The 19,991-nt window shown below is 41.3% G+C and overlaps 2 protein-coding genes across 2 annotated transcripts in view; both read right to left on the reverse strand.

Annotated features, from left to right (window-relative positions):
* Positions 1–2,474: 2,474 nt before the first annotated feature.
* LOC113152105 (leucine-rich repeat-containing protein 24-like) lies at positions 2,475–13,910 on the reverse strand. Its single transcript, XM_026345136.1, has 8 exons — positions 13,579–13,910; positions 11,605–11,770; positions 10,945–11,031; positions 10,143–10,334; positions 9,631–9,799; positions 6,896–7,158; positions 4,171–4,743; positions 2,475–2,882 (listed from the first exon to the last, which is right to left on the reverse strand). The coding sequence occupies exons 2-8, from the start codon at positions 11,767–11,769 to the stop codon at positions 2,475–2,477; spliced, it is 1,857 nt and encodes a 618-aa protein (XP_026200921.1). The 5' UTR covers position 11,770; positions 13,579–13,910.
* A 537-nt stretch (positions 13,911–14,447) lies between these two features.
* Positions 14,448–19,991, reverse strand: part of lonp1 (lon peptidase 1, mitochondrial) — an 11,950-nt gene continuing 6,406 nt past the window's right edge. The window contains exons 11-21 of the mRNA XM_026346142.1: positions 19,821–19,959; positions 18,844–19,022; positions 18,534–18,621; positions 17,817–17,939; positions 17,604–17,720; positions 17,313–17,453; positions 17,023–17,188; positions 16,851–16,937; positions 16,632–16,759; positions 16,216–16,380; positions 14,448–15,101 (exon numbers count right to left, since the gene is read on the reverse strand). Coding sequence (XP_026201927.1) covers positions 14,946–15,101; positions 16,216–16,380; positions 16,632–16,759; positions 16,851–16,937; positions 17,023–17,188; positions 17,313–17,453; positions 17,604–17,720; positions 17,817–17,939; positions 18,534–18,621; positions 18,844–19,022; positions 19,821–19,959 — 1,489 coding nt within the window. The 3' untranslated portion in view covers positions 14,448–14,945. The remainder of the gene's footprint in view (positions 15,102–16,215; positions 16,381–16,631; positions 16,760–16,850; positions 16,938–17,022; positions 17,189–17,312; positions 17,454–17,603; positions 17,721–17,816; positions 17,940–18,533; positions 18,622–18,843; positions 19,023–19,820; positions 19,960–19,991) is intronic.

A 19,991-nucleotide genomic window follows, 5' to 3' on the forward strand; every position in this document is an offset into this window, starting at 1 on the left:
GCTCCAAGTTCAGGTTCTGGAGGCAGACACCCTCTCCACATTTAAGACTAGACTAAAAACTTTCATTTTTTTTATAAAGCTTATAGTTAGAGATGGATCAGGTGACTCTGAACCATCTCTTAGTTATGCTGATATAGCTTAGTCTGCTGGGGGACCTCTACTGATAAACTGAGCTCCTCTCCTCTCTCCTCTCTCCTATATCAATGCAAATGCAACCATTGCATGTCATTAACTTTGTGTCTTCTCTCTCCTGTAGTTGTGTTTCCTCCTCTCTGTCTCCCTCTCTCTGTACTTTTCTGCAGGTATCCTCGGCCTGGAGCTGTACATCTCCAGAATCCAGTTGACCTGCCCAACGTTCTTGGTGCTTGTTGTTTTTTTTGTTGCCTGTTGTTCTTTTCTCTCTCCTCTTTCCACTCACCCCAACCAGCCGAGGCCGAGACAAGTGTTTCCAAGTTTCCCATGTGAGCTAAGGAAGTGAAGTTATCTGGTTTGGGGGAAACATTTAGTTACCCATATGTTTTTCCAACAGGAAATGCTTCATGGTTGCAGACCGAAACTACACCGAAAGTCAGAGATGGCACCAATACGATGACTAGTTTTATAACTTAGTTTAACTTAAACGCTACTTTTCAATGTTATATATGGGTTGCAGTGATAGTTTTAATAACCAAAGTCAAACCACTGTCCTGATATTTTTAGTCATGTGAGAGTCGTCTGATGGTACGGATAACACAATATTTCACCCACAGCTGCTGTAGATAAAAAGTTGTTATCAATAATTGGCCAAGGTGCTATTATCCCATTAGGCCACCACCTTTGCTTTGATTAGTAAACAAAGTTATATGTTTATCATTCAAATCACATCGCTGTGGAGGAATTTTGACCCACTCTTCTTTACAGAATCACTATTAAGTTTCATTCAGCCTCACTGACTGAATAAGGTCATGCCACAGCATCTCAATCAAATTTATGGCTTTTTCTTTTTTTTTTTTTTTTGAGTCACTCAGAGGTGGACTTGCTGGTGTGTTTCGGTCCTGCAGCATAATTCAAGTGCGCTTGGCCTTGAGGTCACAAACTGATGGCCAGACATTCTCCTTCAGGATTTCCTGGTAAAGCACAGAATTTGTTATTCCTTCAATTATGGCAATTGCCCAGTTCAAAAGCAGCCCCAGACCATCACACTACCACCACCATGATTAACTGTTGGTAAAATGTTCTTTTTATGAAATGCTGTTAGTTTTATACCAGATGTAACGGGACGCACATCTTCCTCCTTGAAGTAATTTTGGCCAGCCACTCCTGGGAGGGTTCACCACTGTTCCATGGTTTCTCCATTTGTGGATAATTCAGATGTTTATCAAACAGCTTCTATTTAAGGGATTTCTTGATTTAACAGGTCTGGCAGTAATTAGGCCTGGGATTGGCAAGTGAAATTGAACTCAGCTTTCCAAAATATTTGGTTATTAATAATCACAACAAGGGGCACACTGTTGGCAACAGGGTGCGAAGCTTCATGAAGTAGTCACCTGGAATGAAGATACCAGTAGTGACTGGTTAAAAAGTTAATTGATAAAAATGTGGATGTTTATGTGCACACTAGAAAACCTTGGGGAAACTAAACCATTTTATTACTTGCTTCATGATGCCAGTTATCCACCAGTGTTTGACTCAGTGCCAGAATAAACTGAGCTCCCCTTGTGATACAGACCCTAGAGTTTTCACTGCTGCTGTCTACAAGCATGACAAATAATGGAGGATTACAACTCAGTGAAAACAAGCAGAATTTGTCTTTATGATAAGTTCTCTGTGATGATTAACAACATTCATTCTTTTTTAAATAAACACTTACAAAATTCTGTCCCACCATTGCTGACCTGCCTAAAATAGCCTGCAGAGTTGGAGATTCATAAAATGTGTTGAGACATTAGTAAGAGTTAAAAAAAACACAAGGATTTCCACATGCTTGTTGAGGAGAAGATTCCATGACCTGCAAATAACCAAGCAGCTTTATCTGAGTTCTTGAGAGAACAGTTGTTAACTCAGTAATAATGAGAAAAATTTGGTATGAAAGTAGTTCTGATAACATTGACCCAGCTATTCATGTATAGGATAGTTCAGTTACAATATGTCCAGCTCAGCATATAACTGAATCCACTTAATTTGTCTGTAAGTTTAGGGCATTTGAATAGAAATTACCACGGGTGTTTTAGCATGCAAGATCACAGTCTGTCATTGAAAAGCCTCAGTACTATGATTTAAACCAGACGGTGAGTTTTGCCAGGTCCGTAAACCTTCTCCAAAAAAAGTAAATCACTGCGGATGAGTCTTGTATAAAGTAAATGTTTCCACAGGGATGAGTACTTCTGTCAGTTACTGGTAGATTTCAGGTTTCAGCAGTGGCAACCTGAAGAAAGTTGCTGTAAACCACTGTCTCACACACACAAACCATCAGTTGCTGTGGATTTTCTCACCCTTCAGCAGTGGATCTCATAGGCGATCTGAGAGTCCATGAACAAGCCTGTGTGGTTAAGAAACATCCCTTCAGCCTCTGATGTGATCACAGGCTCAGCCTCCCCTCCCTCCCCTGCCATTCTCCTCATGGTCCGTATGTCCTCCTGTTGCTGTTGCTGCTGTTTGTTGGGTGCCGCAGTGGGACTCATGGTCTGACCGGGCCCCGAGGAGAGGGTGTGGCTGGAGGAGTCAGATGGAGCAGGGCAACCTAAGTTAGTAGTGGAGACAGATGTGGGTGGAGCAGGAGGCAGCACAGGCTTAGCCCTGTTGAGGACATACATCTCATGGCCTCGTTCGTCACGATACTCCTCAAGCTGGGCAAAGGTGGTGGGGCCGTCAGAGTAGTCATTCACGTACAGGATGCTCTCTTCCTGTAGGTGAAAATTAATCTTAATCATTTTACATAGCAATACACAAACTTATGGAAAAATGAAATGTTCTAATATTTAATATCTATACTGAATAAGTGGTAAGATGCTGGAAAAATACATGAGATAAGCTAAATGTAGCCATCTATACCTACATATAGCCACTGTAGTCATTCTTGTCAATTTGTTGTCTATATCTATAGTCATAACTACTAACTGTTGTTCTCTTATTTTAGTAATAATTTGGGACTGTCAGCAAGTGCTGTACAACCTGAGATGCAGGAAATCAGACTGTATGCGTAAACATACTGTACATAGCCAATACACTTATATTGGCTAAGAAATACACATTAGCGTGAATCCTTCACTGCCTTTCACTTTGTATTTTATTACCAGGCCACTCATGTAGACATAGATGGGGCCTTCAAGTTCTTTGTTAAAGCCTTTTCTGTCTGCTGCTGGAAAATGATCTAAGCATAATCTCTCCGTTGGAAGTGAGTGTTCTGTTTTCTGCTGCTTGTGATCACCTTGTACCTACTTTTTATCTAACATTTGACCCATTTTGTAAGTAACAGATTGCCAAACCTCGCAGAACATGTGATATGTTCTTCTAAACCAGTCTGACAAACACCCATTGGCTGTTTACGCAAGACACATCCTGTGGTTGTGGAAAAGATGTTACTGTTTTAGAAGGGTCAAATTTTTGCTTCATACAAAGAAACTATCTAAGGAGATTGATAAAACTACTAAATAAACTGGGTTAAGAACTGTCCAATGTAAGAAGGTCATGTGGTCTGATAGGTCCAGATTTACCTTGTTCCAGAGTGATGGGAGCATCAGGGTAAAAGAGAGGCAGGTGAAGTGATGCTCCCATCATGTCTAGAACCTACCATGCAAGCCTGTGGGGGCAGTGCTATGATCTGGGTTGCTGCAGCTGGTCAGGTCTAGGTTCAGCAACGTTATGTGATCAATGAGGTCAGCTGAATATTCTGAATGACCAGGTTATTGAATTATTTGAAGTTCTTGTTATGTTATACCAAGCTATATGTTTCCTAGATTTTTCATATTGTCAACAAAACACAAAATTTACAATGAATGTTCCTTATTTTTATTTATGTATGAATCATGGTGTTTGGTAATGTCTGCTTTATAATACTATGACTCTTTATGATGATGATGCCAAAAAAAATGGCTTAGTATGCAGCTCAAATTTGTGGTTCTCACCTAGGCCAGTTCAGGTTGGACATATTTTCATACTGCATGTGCTACTGTCAAACTGACAAACACAAACCTTTTCAGCTCCATCAGCCTCCTTGTCTCGTTGATGATGTCGGCTGTAGATCATGGCGACCAGCAGCAGAGCAGTCAGAGCAAGCAGGGAGATACCCACAGCAATGGCAGTCTGAGTGGCAGCTCCCAAAGCACTGAAGGCCATACTGCCCAGAGCGTACAGGGGTTCCCGGCTCACATCTGAGCCTAGAGAAGGACCATGGGTCCTCAGCCGGGGCCATACAGGGGAGTATGGTGAAGACACCTGGGACCACGAGGCCCATATGGAGGAGGAAGAGGAGGAGGAAGTGGATGAGTTGATGGCAAGTTGAAAGGTCACCCTGGCCATGCCCCCTGCATTCCAGGCTTCACATTCATAGAAACCAGCATGAGCCACAGTCACATTACTGAGAAACAGCATGCCACTTCCAGTGTCGGGATCAAAGCGTTCGCCCTCAGTCTTATGCACATTGACTCTGCCTTCCCCTGATGGCTCCTCTTCTCCATCCACCCCACCTCCTCCAGCACCCAGCTCCTGAACCAGGCCTCTGGGAGAAAGCACCACTTTACCCTGGGATGCCTTCCTCCAGGTCACCTGCAAAGGTATTCAGGTTAAAGAAGGTTATCATCACATAAATGATTAAAAAAAGAAAAACAAATTAATGTAACATCTGAATCATCCCCTACCAAACAAATACAATCATACAATCTTAAAGGGTAACTACATTCAGAAATAAAGTCTTTGTGGAATAATGTAAAGTTTAAGAGCTACTTTAAGATATACCCTTATTTGTCCCACAGTGGGGAAATTTCCATGTTACAGAAGCAGAGAATGTGCATTGTAGGGCAAAAAAGAATATCAAAATACAGTATATACAATCTAAAATGAAAAAATAAAAAATAAAAATAAGAATAAAAATATATCACATATGTATACAATAATACAAGCAACTGCACCATGGTTCATTTGCATCGCACAGTTTTAACGTGAGTTCTGACAGCAGCAGGAAGTAAAGACCTTCCATATAGGAGGTCACTGGAGGAGCTGCTTAGAGATGACACTGCATCATAAAAGGTGTTCTCCAGTCTTTTTCTGTCTGCCGTCATGATGCTGCTGCACCAGCAGACCACTCCATAGAACAGTAAATGGTCTGCACTTACATAGCAGTCTACCTAACTCAAAGCACTTTACACTGCATCTCATTCACACACACACACACACACGCACACACACACACACACACACACACACACACACACACAACTAGAGAAATGACTTGAGTTCCTATTAAGTTTAATTCTGCTCGTAGGATAAAAATGATTTTGTCACTCTAGTACATCAAATTCCATTACAAGTGACAGACTCATCCCCTTCAAAAGTATTGAAAAGGCAAGGCCAAATTCATTCAAATAAAATCTGTAATTCTGAACTGACATCTTATGTTCAGATTTTGAGCTTATGTTATCTCAAATATCCATGGCATTCACAGTTGCCAGATCTCAACTGAACACCTATAAGAACCGTTATTAGAGCATTCTCCAGTTTCATCTTTTAGCTGCATATTACAACCGCACTCTGACCCGTGTGCACTGAAAAGGATACAGCTGTTATTCCCTGCAGCATATTGTTGTGAAAAATGCTCCAACTTGCATAAGAGAGACTCAGTGATATGCACTCAATGGTGACATCTAGTGTATAGGGCATGTTATGTACAAGAAAAAGCGTATCCGTAGAGAGGGCAAGAAAAGTTCAGCCGAACATGGTACTTTTTGAATGCAGCTATAACAGGCAGCTTGGGGACGATTTATGATATTGAGCGTTTGACTGAGTGTGCATTAGGATGGTAGAATAACTGCCCTACATGGCCTTAATGCGACAGTGAAGTGTAAAGAACATAGGTAGTGAAAGGGGGGAAAGGGGTGAAAGGGTTTCTTGGAATTGATGATGGAAGAATAAGACAACTTGAACTCTTGCTAAACTGTAACTGAATTTAAAGAGGCATCTCGAGGGCATTTTGTATTGACATTAAATGAATGTGTCTCGGTGTATCAACCTTTTTGTTTGTCAGTAAACCTAACCTCACTTTTGAACAGTTTTTTCTGCCTTTTTGTCTGATTTTTATGAAGAACATTTTTGACACTTGTTAGAAGCGAATTTGACTGAATTGGCCCAAGAGATAGACTCAAACTGTGACAACGAAATATAGCTATAGGCCACTATAGAAATATAGCGGCTTGGTAGATCATCAGCCTTAGATGCAGAAGGTTTGGGGTTCAAACCCTGTCACAAGACACTCCACGCTAGCCCCCAGGGTGCTGTATGTAGCTGCCCACTGCTTCCCCCAGGGGGATGGGTTAAATGCAGAGGACAAATTTCATTGTAACATGTACATGTGACATATGACAAATAAAGGCTTTCTCCTTCTTCTTCTTAGACCCCTGGACCTACAGAATCAAGAAGTACTGATGCAGTACTGGAGGTTTGTTTTGAAACACCTTCTATACAAACTTTATAATGGGTATTATTTTCATTGCTCACATAGCATCATTTGTAACTTAGTTTGTATCTTCTTGGTGATAGTAATAGAGGGACAACTGCTTTCAAAATCACTGGTAACTTTATTCAGTATTATCACAATTGAAGTTCTTTCACATCCTCTAAAATAAAGAGTGAGTCATTTTCTGTTGATGCGACATCCAAGTTGCAGCTAGACTTTTACTAAAGCAACCCAGCTTTGGAAGTTTACCTGTGGCCGAGGGTAACCAGAGGCATGGCAGGATACCCTAAGGCTTTCTCCCAGGCGCACGGCTAGCCTCCTGGGCTCCAGCTGCACCAGTGGAGGGATGCACACCAGGCTGTTGAGAGGGACCTCCACCAGGCTTAGGTGGGAGAGGCGAGGCGGCTCGGTGCAGACCAAGCGACGTTCTGCAGAGCTGAGAAGCCGCTGGCCTGCCTCATCAATCCAACTCCTCAGCCAGTGGAGAGCACAGTCACAGCGCCATGGATTGTCTACAGCAGAAGACAGGAGGTAGTAAGATGATCAAACTGTTAAGATCCCAGTCTCTGTTTTTTACAGGATAAAAACATCAACTATATCTGTTTTATAACTAAATAAGGTGTACATGTATTTTAAAGGATTATGGATGACATTAGACTGATAATCTGAATGATTATGAATAATCATAGCAAATTTATTTGACTGGATAAAAAATAACAGCATGAAAAATGGTACATAAACAGATTCAGTAAAATGCTGACAATATTTTACCAAGACCACCATCTTTCTCTACAGCTTTATCATCATGTGTAACTTTATCAAGGTAACCTGCAGGATAATGTCAGAGTGGTTGTTTACAAGCTGAAGGATGCAGCAGGACAATGACCCTTAATGCCTGTAAGTGCCTTTGTATTGTTATGAGTTTATGGTGCAGATTATTTGCTTGTGTTTCAAATGGTTACATTAACATGGAGTTTATATTCAAATGTAAATATCACAATATGTAATTTACTGTAATGTAATGTACATTAAACCCTGCTCTGACGTGGTTAAGGAAAGTTAAGATGTGATGTAGTGTTTCTCGCGAATCTTTAGAGATTAGGTGGGAGCAAGCAAAAGAAGTTCGCGCTCCATGGACTGCAGGTGAGCAGATGGCTCCTTAGAGGCTTTGTTATATTGTACTCAAAGTTTAAGATGTCTACATCTGAAGCCAAAGCCAGACAGTCAAAGATTTAAGGCCAAGGAGGTATTTGTTTATGTACTTTACTTAATGTGCCTTTATTTTTCGTTCATACATGCCAGGTGCTGTGTAAATTGCTAATGCACTGCGTACTGTTCACAAATACAGTTCTCACGGTGTGATTAAGAAACTGGAGAAGGAAAGCAATAAACGCCCGTTAAAAAAAAAAGACCTGTGTCTGTGTTGTCTTGGAGAGAGCAACAACGCCAAAGCAAATCTTTCATAGAACGGAAAACTAAAATCCACTGTTTGTCTGAACATGTCAGAGCTGAAGCACTATTGTGAGGAAGAATATCTCAAAATTCCTCCTGAATATTGTGCAGGTCTAAACTACCAGAAGCAGATTATTTCTCCAAAGGACAATAATCTCATCAACTCCAACTTTATTGTACCCAGGGAGCAATCCCTTTCTACCCGCACAGTAGCAGAGAAAACAGACACAGTCAATATAGAGTACATAGTGGGAGGGGCCTGGGAGGGGGACACTTTCATCACTGTATTTTATCTGAGTTCACCATACTGATAGCTGAGAGTAGAAAAGAGTGTTTGAATCTGTTGGTTCTGGCTCGTGGCTGCCTATAGGAGATTTTCATACCTGCTGATGCATTTATTTTTTGGTTAGGATGTATAGGAGAGGAGAGAGAACACAGCCCTAACTGTTCACTCTTCACCATCAGGTGGGGCTGGGTGGTGTTAAATGCTGATGAGAAATCTACAAAGATTCTACAACAGTCTAGCATGATTTCCACTCCCCTCCAGGTGTTTATAGATGTAGTTAAGCTGTGTAATGGTGGCATCCTGCACTTCCCTAGTGGTTCTATAGGCTAAATGCAAGGGGTCCAAAGGGGGACCTGTGTGGCTTAATATGACCTTTCTAATTATTTTCTCAAGCTATTTCCTTACCAGTGAGGTTAGTGCTACAGGCCTATACTCATTCAGTGACCTGGGGTGGGAGAGCTTAGCAATAGGGTTCACAGTCCATCATTCCAACAGAGTTGACACCCTTTGCTGGCTGAGGGACAGATTAAAAATGTGTGTAAAATGTGACAAGCTGGTCAGCACAATTCCGCAAAGTGAGGCTGTTGATGGCATCAGGACTTGTTCTAGAATTGCAGTGCTTGAAAGTCTGCACAACCTGTTGTTCCTCCAAGACAAGGCTTATAGGAAAGAATTGATCATAGTATTCTTCAAGGCAGTTGTTTCCTTGCTGAAGTCAGGCACTTAAAATCTGGAATAAAATGTATTTAGTTTATGGGTCAGTTCTAGGTCAGATGAAAACCCTTCTAGAGCCACCTTCTTCCCATCCTTGTCATTTATTCCAAACATTGTCCTGATGCTATTCCAGGCAGACCCCAAGCTATTTGTGTTGAGTTTGAGTTCTACCTTATGTTAGTAGTGCAGTTTGGCGTTGTGGATGTCACATTTGATTTCCTTCTACATTGAGTGTAACTGAAAAATGGCCCTGCTTTAAAAGCAGTCTATCTGAGTGTATTGTCTAGTGAGCAGAGATTAAAGTCTCCCATAATAAAGTTAGGGGCCTCTGGGCACCGTGACTGTAGCTTCTGAACTGTTTGTAGTATGCACTCCAAGGCCGGGTTTACATTCGTCTTAGGGTAGGAATAAGCCACAGTCATAAATATCTGCAGGAATTCACGAGGTAGGTAAAAGGGCCACATGGACACAGATAAAAGTTCTAAATCTTTTCTAAGCTTTTACATGTTCATCTCCAGTAATCCACTCTCACCTGTGATGCGCAGCACCTGCAGGCTGACCAAAGGGAGCAGGGATGCTGGGCCAATGGTGTGAAGATTGTTCCTGCTCAGGTCCAGCAGAGCCAGAGAAGACAAGCCAGCTAGAGCCTGGTCAGCTAACATCTCTATACTATTGTGCTGTAAATGGAGCTCCTGCAGACGCTGCAACATGGAGAAAACAGTAGATCCTATGATCTACACAACTCTATGTGCAGTAGAAATGAATATACATGGAACTGGGAATGCCTATTGCTGTAGCTCTGAGATCATCATTCATTTGTAAAAATGAGATTTAACAGTCTTTATGCATGTGCCTAAAGCTTGCTCAAATGGGATTGTTGGGTTTTCTCTATAATTTTTTGTATAAATATTTTCTGTAAGGTCTTAAACCTTACACTGTAAAGTGCCTTGAGATAACTTCTGTTGTAAATTGGCGCTATACAAATAAAATTGAATTGAATTGAATTGAATTGAATTGAATTGAATGTGCTATAATATGCCTTACCTGTAAGCCACGAAAGGTGTAGTCCAACAGTCGTGTAATGTCATTTCCTGCCAGGTAAAGAATGCGGAGATGTTCAAGTCCCTGAAACATGTCCGCTGTCACCAGGTGAATCCGGTTCCCATTCAGAGCCAGCTCCAGCAGCTGACCCTGGTTCTGGAAAGAACCAGGCTCCACTGCTGAGATTGTATTGTTCTGCAGGAAGAGCAACATCTGAAGGTGACCAAACATCTTTCCTACTGGATATTGCTTAGAAACTGCAGCTTCTACAACTGACACTGCTTTTGCTGTACATGTACTGTACTGTGTGTGTTGTTTCTTCAGTTGTGATCTCTTTAACATGGTTCCTTTTTTGGTTACAATAAATTTTTACTCACACTAAATTATGGACAGCAACTCAACTGTCAGATGTGATCCAGTTTTACTTAAAGGACTTACTTAAATTAGGGAGCTGGAAAGAAAGTAAAAATGTTTTTGATAAAGAATGATATAATAGGAATGAAATATTTTAAATAATATAAATATCATGTCCTACCATTAGCAGCTTCTGGGGCATTAAGTATTCTTGCATGAAATATTGTATGAAGTGAGAAAGACTTCCTCTCTCATGTGTATATTACAGTATGAGCGCAAATGCACATTATATACAACATACAAACATGATGATGATTTAACTGGTGATATAGCTAAAAGCTCAGAAGGTGCAGATTTTGCACTGAGTAACAGAGAATAAATGAACAAATCTCTGCTTCCACGTCAAAACCGGTTCTTTCTGCCCCACCCTGTGTGCGTGTGTGTTTCCTACCTGAAGGTACAAATAGTTGAGATGCCTCAACAGAGCAAGATCCTTTCGACGTATCTGACCAATGACATTGTCCTGAAGGAAGATGGTCTGGATGAAGAGAAGTCAAGAAGAACGAAAGCACAGCTCATCAATGCTGGTGAACGTGTACTGCTTAATGAGTAGTACTGCTTAAAGTATGACCTTTGGTAGTCGGTGGAGATTCTCAGTCGTCCAGGTGAACTTATCTGGAAGTTGAGTCATGGCAACTGGACGTCCTTTTGTTAGGTTGAAACGTTTTGCTACTCATCCAAGTAGTTTCTTCAGTTTCTCTCAAACCACTTGTCCGCTTTGTCCAATATTTGAAGGGCACAGTCCTCAAACAAGTGTCCTTTGAATCAGAAGTGTACCTTCATCTTAAAGACATCCGTCCTTTCAGGCCAAGGGGTGGAGTGAAACCACACCTGGAGCATAAATTTGTGGTCTCTAACCAGCTATCTTTAGACTGAAGAAGATACTTGGATGAGTAGTGAAACGTTTCAGCCTAACAAAAGAAAGTCCAGTTGCCTTGACTCAACTTCCAGACCTTGGGTTGGTTGTTGAAATTTCTTTGGTATCAGTCATGACTGCTGACATATTTGTAGTAATGTTAGTGACTGTCCTCATTCAGCACCAGAAATCTACCTGTGTGGACGGAGGAACGTGTTTGGGGATGTCCCTCAGGCCAGTGGAGCCACACTCCACAGTGAGGCTGTAGCAACGGCAACTCACAGGGCAGGAAGGAGATGCTTGAGAAAGAGTCTGGATAGACAGGAGCAGCACAGAGAGAAGCACCAACAGCACAGCCATCCTGCCAGAAGAGAGATTGAGAATAAGGAGAGAGCTGTGTAAACATAGATCAGCCATGAGCCACATCGCATTGAGCAACTGAGCTCAACATTTTGACAGATTTATGCCAAATAACCAACAGAGTAGTAAATTGACTGCAGCTCTGCCATTAGTGTGTGAGTGTGTGTGTGCTTGTGTGTGCAAATGGGTGAATGACACACAGTATAAAAAGTACTTTGAGTATCAGTTACGTAGAAAAGCGCTATAGTATAGTATAGTATAGTATAGTATAGTATAGTATAGTATAGTATAGTATAGTATAGTATAAGTGCAGACCATTTACCATTTGCTTTGGTCCGAATCAGTGGACAAGTTTGTAAACTTGTAGCAATTTCCTCTTGTTTCGGTTTCTTTTTACACTGAGAAAAATCCAAGTGAACTAAAATTAGTCATGTCAAATCACGCAAGAACGTTCTCTCCGCTTATTGGTCTCGTTTTGGTTCAGTTCGCTTTCTCACCAGGAGGACTGCACCAGAGTTTGCTAGATGCGGATCAAGACCATGTCATCTGGGGGGTCTTGGTGCGGTTGTGTTGATGTTCACACCAGACAAAACAAAATATACAAGGCACTGAACATCCCCCTGAGTTCAGTGAAATCCATCATTAAGAAATGGAAAGAATATGGCACATGTCTAAATCTGCCTAGAACAGGCCGTCCACAGTGACAGAGTGACTAGTGAGAGAGGCCACTAACACACTGATGACCACACTCCTATCTCAGTTGCTGAAGCTTGTAATCAGGAGAAATGTACATACTGTTGCCTGGGTTCTTTACCACTCAGAGGTTTATGGGAGAGTGGCAAGGAAAAAGTCACTGTTGAATAAAAATCTCGTAAATTCAGTCCATGGTCAAATGGAAATGGTAAATGTTCTGCACTTCTATAGCGCTTTTCTACCTAACTGGTACTCAAAGCACTTTACACTGCGTCTCATTCACCCATTAACACACACACAAGCACAAACACACCGATGGCAGAGCTGCTATCTAACTCACCAGGGGCAACTTGGGGTTCAGTATTTTCCCAAATGACACTTGTGATGTACAACATCTATGGGAGTGTATGGTGTATGTTATGCTGTACACTACAAAACCACCACTAACTGGGACTTCACAACTTGAATAACATTCTTGGAGAATTTAATGCAGAGCAGTTGGATTACAGTAAAATAGTTCTTTTTATGCGCCTTATATTTTCTTATGAATTACAAATTATGTCCTCAGCATGTTAAAGACATACACTCACATAGATGTTATATATCTATGGGAGTGTATGTTGAGTCCACTCATTTAATGTAATCTAGTATCACACCACCTTCACCATGGCAACAAGTAAAACTTTAATAAAGCCAGAATCAATGGCAGAGCTGCTGCATCAAATGACAACAGATACACCTACTATGTCAGTGGCATTCACGTATGGCAGGTTGGCCATCATTCTGATGTGGGCCCTTTAAAGACCTGCAGGTAGGCCTGCATATCCTCAACACAGCGACTATTCCCACTGAATGATGTGTATCCAGCACAGTGAAGCCATGTGTCTGGAATTTATGATAATAGTCACAACGCATGAAACCTGCAGGCCGAACCCGTAACACTGAGCCCATCTGATCCCAGAACTACATGCCATATGTCGATCAGTGCTTACAAGACCCTCGTGTAAAAAATGTGCTGTAGAACTGCAGCCTCCCAGATCTGTCAGGGTCAGTGTCTGATCTGACAGTGCACATCAGTCCAGATCCAGGAAAAATCGCTCCATTGTTGTTTCATACCTGGCCGAGGATGGATGGAGACGGAGACTGACTGTGGTGTCTGCCCCGCACGACCTCTTCTTATTCCCGCTCGCTTCTACGATCCGAATTCTTCAGTGTTGAAGATAGAAGTGAAGCCGCGGCTGATGGATATTTTCTCGGTGCGCACAGCGCAATAGGCCCGTCGCATCCTCCGAGCACAAACCCAAAATAGAAAAGGGATGAGCAGCGGAATACCGGAGGAATTGTGCCGCTCCAAATGTAAACTGGTGCGAACTGGGTCAGATGTCTTTTTTAAATCACAACATCCAGATGTTCACTCCCTCCGCTCTATCAGCCAAAGACGCTCCTCATAAGGACCACAGTCAAGCCAGATGTTCCCCCAGCAGCAACAAGGAAGCACTTCCGCCCGGAAATATTCACAATAAAAGCCTTCCTGCGATCCTCTATATTGCCACTCTCTTGTTACATTTCTTTTTATAATCACCCACTTCACTATAATCAATACAAACCCTCTTCAGCTTCTTCACGTGGCTGACGTGTTTTTGTAGCTACAATGCTGGACATAAAACTAAAAGACAACCACTTGAACACACTACATGCTGCCTAACCCGAAGCCAGTGAACTTTAGGACCAACAAGAATTTTCCCCAATTTTTTCCCAAACCGAAAATAAAAAGTTGTATATTTCAGCTTGTACACATGAGGAGCATGCACCTTATCGTGGATTATACACATTCCTTTAGACTGTGAGCTTTAATCATAATTTCTCAAAATACCCAGGTTGACCATGTCATTTTTCAAAAACAGACCAGACAATTATGTCTGTGGTGTTAAAATCTGCTCATAGGTTCACAATTCATTGGAAAAGAAAACAGCAGCCCACAAATGTGTGTTTATTATTTTATATATGTCAACATCATCACATCTGGGCAATAATAATATACAATAATATAAGAAATTTATGAAAGAGTCCATCCACAGCCCTGTAGAAGAAGAGCTGTGGGTAAACAGGCTGCGTGGCAGCCAAGTCACCACCCTAACTTTTGCTCACTGCTGACATCATATCCTGTGATGACAGGTCAGAGGTCATCATTAGCATCAGTGTAGTTTCAGTACAGTGATGATGAGCTCTCTCATATGATGCTCCTACATTAGGGGTCCTGTGGTGGATGAAGGACCTCACCAGCTGCTCCCTTGGATGGATTTGGGACATAAAGCAGAGTCATTCTCCACACCAGGTCTTCAGAGTCCCATTTGTACATTTCAAGTCGAAAGATGGTAACTGGATTTTACTAACTAGAAAGTTACTAGCTTGGCTTTTGAAGTGCCATGAAAAGAAGTCAGACTTCATCTTGGACTGGTATAAGAACTGCATCTGAAAGCCGGCTACAATTTGTTCTGTGGGAACACAATTGGATAGATTTGGCTGTAGTGATCCACAAAGTGGATCTCTAGGCCCTCAGTGATGTAGTCTGGCAAGTCAGAGAAGTCTTTCTTGTTCTCAGCTGGCAGGATGATGCAGGTCACACCAGCACGACGGGCCTGATGGGGGGAAAGGTAAATTCTGTCACATATTTTTGCCCTGGCAGCAGTTTGTACATTCACCCAACACTACTGACCACGCAAACACCTGAACTACTAAAATAGTTTTCACATCGTGACTGTAAATGTGTCCCCAGGAAAGTATTTCTAAACCCTTATATCCACAGCATCTGGCTGCACTGTGGGTGCATGATTTGAGCATGGCACACTTCTGTTTTTAGAGAATGACACGCTTGTCATCAATGTTGATTAACTTTCTGTCTTACTAATGTTTATGAAATTATATTCACATTTAAAATTTCATTACAAATGTAGTAAAATTCAAATTTCATGTGAAATTATTCTGTACTGTATGCATTCTTTGTCTCAGTTAATAATGTCAAAGCTCTTAAGATATTGCCAGGTCTGTGCAGGTCTAGAGGTAGTGTTACCAGGTTCACCAGGAAATAGAACAGTTTTGTATAGTCTGATAAAGATCCTCAAGTAGAATCACTTGGATTAACAGGAATGGGATTATTGGCTGAAGTCTGCAAGTTTCAAAATTGAGGATTTAGCTGTGTGGATTTAGCGTCAGTTTAGCATCTCCAGGCTAGGCAGTGGCTGCAACCAGCATAACACAAAATGCCTAACTACACAGTAGGTTTGCATTGTCTGTAAGTACTGTAGGTGTCATATTTTGACAAGAAACAGGCTTTATGCATGCAATGTCTGGTTGTGCTGCATATTTAGGATCTTTTAAAGCTGAATTCAAAGCAATGCTAAATCAGTTCTGTTCTCTTAAACGTCACACAGACCAGCAATTAGTCTTATTGTAACACTTATTTTGACTTTGCCAATTTTCTTTTTTCTGGAAATCTCTAATCTCTTATAGCACTTGCTTCAGTTATCTAACCTTGCACACTCTTTACGGTCTTTAACCAAACACTGCAGATTTCTCCAGTCATAAAGACATTTTAGCCTTTTTCAGTGTTCAGTGTTCAAACTTCAGCCATCTACTCTAACATAGAATTGGGACACATGATTTACCACATTCATACTGTAAAGAGGGTATTTGGAGGATGACAAGGCAGCAGGATATGTGTGTGTGTGTGTGTTGTGTGTGTGTTGTCCTTACAGCAATAGTTTTCTCTTTGATTCCTCCTACTGGCAGTATTTTGCCAGTCAGTGACACCTCACCAGTCATGGCTACATTCTGACGCACTGGCTGGTTTGTTGCCAGGGACAATAGTGCTGTGACAATGGTGCAACCAGCACTTGGTCCATCCTTGGGAGTTGCTCCCTATAAACAAAGACAGTTACAGACCATTGCTGCAAGGTAAAGTTTTTTTTGGTACAGTCACAAGTAGCATTAAAACAGTATCAAATCTACATACATCAGCTTTACAAACTTCAGCTATTAAAATCTTGCACAAATAGAATGAAAAGTAGTAACTAGTAGTAGTAGTAACTAAAAAACCACAAAGTAAAAAGAAAAAAATTAGGAATGTCATTCAGTATGTAATATTTTTTTAACTGTATCACCATGGTTACCTCAGGGACATGCAGATGTAGGTGGGAGTTAATCAGGAAGTGGTTTTCTGACTCCTTGGTCATCAGGAAAGATCTGGCGAAGGTTGAAGCAATCTTTGCACTTTCTTTCATAACATCACCCAATTGACCTGCACAGCAACAATAACACTGCCAACATCAGGCAAAGATATCAGACTGCAGTTTCAATGAGTGATCCAGTTCACAGCCTTCCCGACTAACCTGTAATCTCCAAAGAGCCCTCTCCTTTTATGTCTGCTCCTCCAGAGGGACGACGCAGTGATGTCTCAATGAATATTGTGGATCCCCCTGCACAGAACAGAATGTGGGCAGATATTCAGTATATTATATTTTCTGTTGGTCTGTGCATGTATGTGAGTGTTTTTCCCCTCACCCAGTGCAGTCCATGCCAGCCCCATAGCCACTCCTGGAGGGGTGACATTGTACATACGATCCACTGTGAAAAGAGGTTTCCCCACGTACTTCTGCAGGTTTTCAGGTGTAACAGTCACTGTGGTCTGTTCACCACTGACGATACAGAATGCCACCTTACGGAAAACCTGATGGATGGATAAGGATTACAGTTAAACACGAGAGTGTGCTACTTGGAGACAGGATGTCCATGTGTTGAGTTACTGGATCCAAGGTAATACCAGTGACTAAACAGATTTTATATTATTTTACCTTTTCAACTTGTTTCTGCAGGTTCCTGACACCAGACTCCCTGCAGTACTGCCTAATAAGCAGACTGAGCGCATCAGATGAGATGGCGGCTTTCTCCTCTGTCAGACCACACAGGAAGCGCAGCTGAGGGACAAGGTAACGCTGGCAGACACAGAAAAAGGGAAGTTTAAAGCACAACATACTGATATATACAGTTTTTGCTTACTACTTCACACCATAACTGAAAAACATATGACAATACAACATTTAAACTTTAAATATTTAAATAATATGTAACAACAGAGGTAGTACCTCAGCGATGGCCAGTTTCTCCTGGGCCACATATCCAGACACATTAATCATCTCCATTCTGTCTCTTAGGGGTTCTGGGATGGTATCAATCACATTGGCCGTGCAGATAAACAAAACCTTGATTGGGGCAGATAGAAATGGGCATGCCTTACAAAAGCTGCACTGATATACAGTACATTTCTCACTAGAGTTGTGGAACTGCACAGAGTCTACCTTTGACAGATCTACAGGAACATCCAGGTAGTGGTCAAGGAAGTTGGCATTCTGTTCAGGGTCCAGAAGCTCCAGCAGTGCGGAGGACGGATCGCCCTGGTAACCACGACCCATTTTATCCACCTAATGAGAGTTAAGAGAAAGACTCATTATCATTAACACCATCAGTATCATTAAATCACTTTATACACCTGGCAAAAGCAAAAATTACTGAATCTCTGAGAGCCTCTCCATGACAGGCACCTACAGATTATCCTACAGAATGACTACGACAGAAGAACAAGAGCTGGTGATGATCGTCTGCAGTCAGACCATTATGATCGACACCTTTTACTTCACACATTTTAACCATTGTTAATATAAAATATTGATTGTAGCTGTTATAAGATCACTTTTATAAAGATGTTCCTCTTTAAAGTAGTACTATACAGTAGAAGAGGAGTGAGGAGTGTTATTTAGTTATATTTTCCTGATGAGTATAGGATGCCACTGTATCATATATTCACATAAGAAGACATAAGGTTTATGATGAAATGCTTGATAGCACTGCTGATCACATAAATAAAAATTTCACTAATAGTGAAATTTCCAACAAGGTGATGTGCTCCAACTTTGGTGATCTGACTTTTCATCTAGCGCCATCATCAGGTTAGGTTTTCACTTCTCCTGGGAAATCAGAGATATTGATGTGGCTGTGTTTATTTTGAATATACTGACCTCATCTATCAGCACCAGGGGGTTCTCTGTCTTTGTTTTCTTCAAGCACTGAATAATCTTTCCTGGCATCGCTCCAACATATGTCCTCCTGGACACACACAAAAAAGACATGTTTGGACATTATCTCATTACATTTGCTCAGCCTCTGCCCTCTACCAGCAGCACCTGTGATAGGTCATAATGTAATTAATGCAGGTTTCCTTAAGCTTTTCTGCACCTGGTCAACATCAGACACAGTGTTCAATAACTGATACCAACAACGTAACCTATCACAGTGTCTCAGGAATACTGTCAACATGTCCTTCCATACCTGTGTCCTTTAATCTCTGCCACATCGGTCATGCCTCCCACACTGAACCTGAAGTACTGTCTATTGAGGGCTCTGGCTATTGAGCGTGCAATGGAGGTCTTTCCTACGCCTGGGGGGCCATAGAAACACAGGATCTTCCCCTGAGTAGAGCCACGCAGCTGGCTCACTGCTATGAACTCCTGCACAAAAACGGAATCGTCAAAATGTACAGCAGCAATAAAAAGAATGTTAACCCTTTGAAATTTCATGGTTTTCTTCATTTATTTGCCATAAAATGTGATAAGATCTTCATCTAAGTCAAGAGTATATAAAAATATAATGTACCTCAAATTCCCTAAAAATTCAGATCTTTGTTATTGAGAACAACCAAAAAGTACTAGTGGAAAAAGTATGTGAACTTATAATATAATAATGGCCTCAAAAAAGCTACTTGGACTCAAGTGTTAAATTAGTTTGGACATGTGGACTAGACTAGGTTACTTTGACTGACAAAAAAACATTCAAACCTTTTGTTTATTCTGCACAAGAATATGCTTATGTGATCCATGCCTCCCCAAAAAGAGTTTTTAGAGGGTCTAAAATCAAGAATTGTTGATTTACATAAAGCTGAAAAGGGTTACAAAGTGATATTCAGAGTGAAGTAGAAATATACCAGTCTACAGGTAAGCAAACAATCTACAAATGGAGATACTGTAGCTACTCTACCAAGAAGTGGGTGGCCAGTCAAAACGAGCACAACGAACAGTCATCAATAAGTCTTCAGTTTGTAAAACATTCAACAAGCAAGGTGTCTATGGCAGGACACCACAAAGGAAGCCGCTGCTTACTAAAAACATTGCTGCACTCCTGAAGTTTGCCAAAGAGCACATCGACACTCCACAGGAATATTGGCAAAATGTTTCACCATTCAAGATATTTTTCACTCCTCCATTTCTCCATTTGTTAGCATGTGTGTTTATCTGTGTGCATTTCCCTACCAATATACGTTTCTTAACATCATCCATTCCATAATGATCTTCTTCCAGAACCTCTTTGGCTCTCTCCAGTGATAGGTTCTCCTCACTGTTGGTACCCCAGGGCATGCTGGTCAGCCAGTCCAGGTAGTTACGGGTTACACTGAAACACACAGCTGTTTGTTCTTTGTGTAT

Source organism: Anabas testudineus, chromosome 4 (assembly GCF_900324465.2).
Source record: "Anabas testudineus chromosome 4, fAnaTes1.2, whole genome shotgun sequence".
NCBI classification, from domain to species: Eukaryota; Metazoa; Chordata; class Actinopteri; order Anabantiformes; family Anabantidae; genus Anabas; species Anabas testudineus.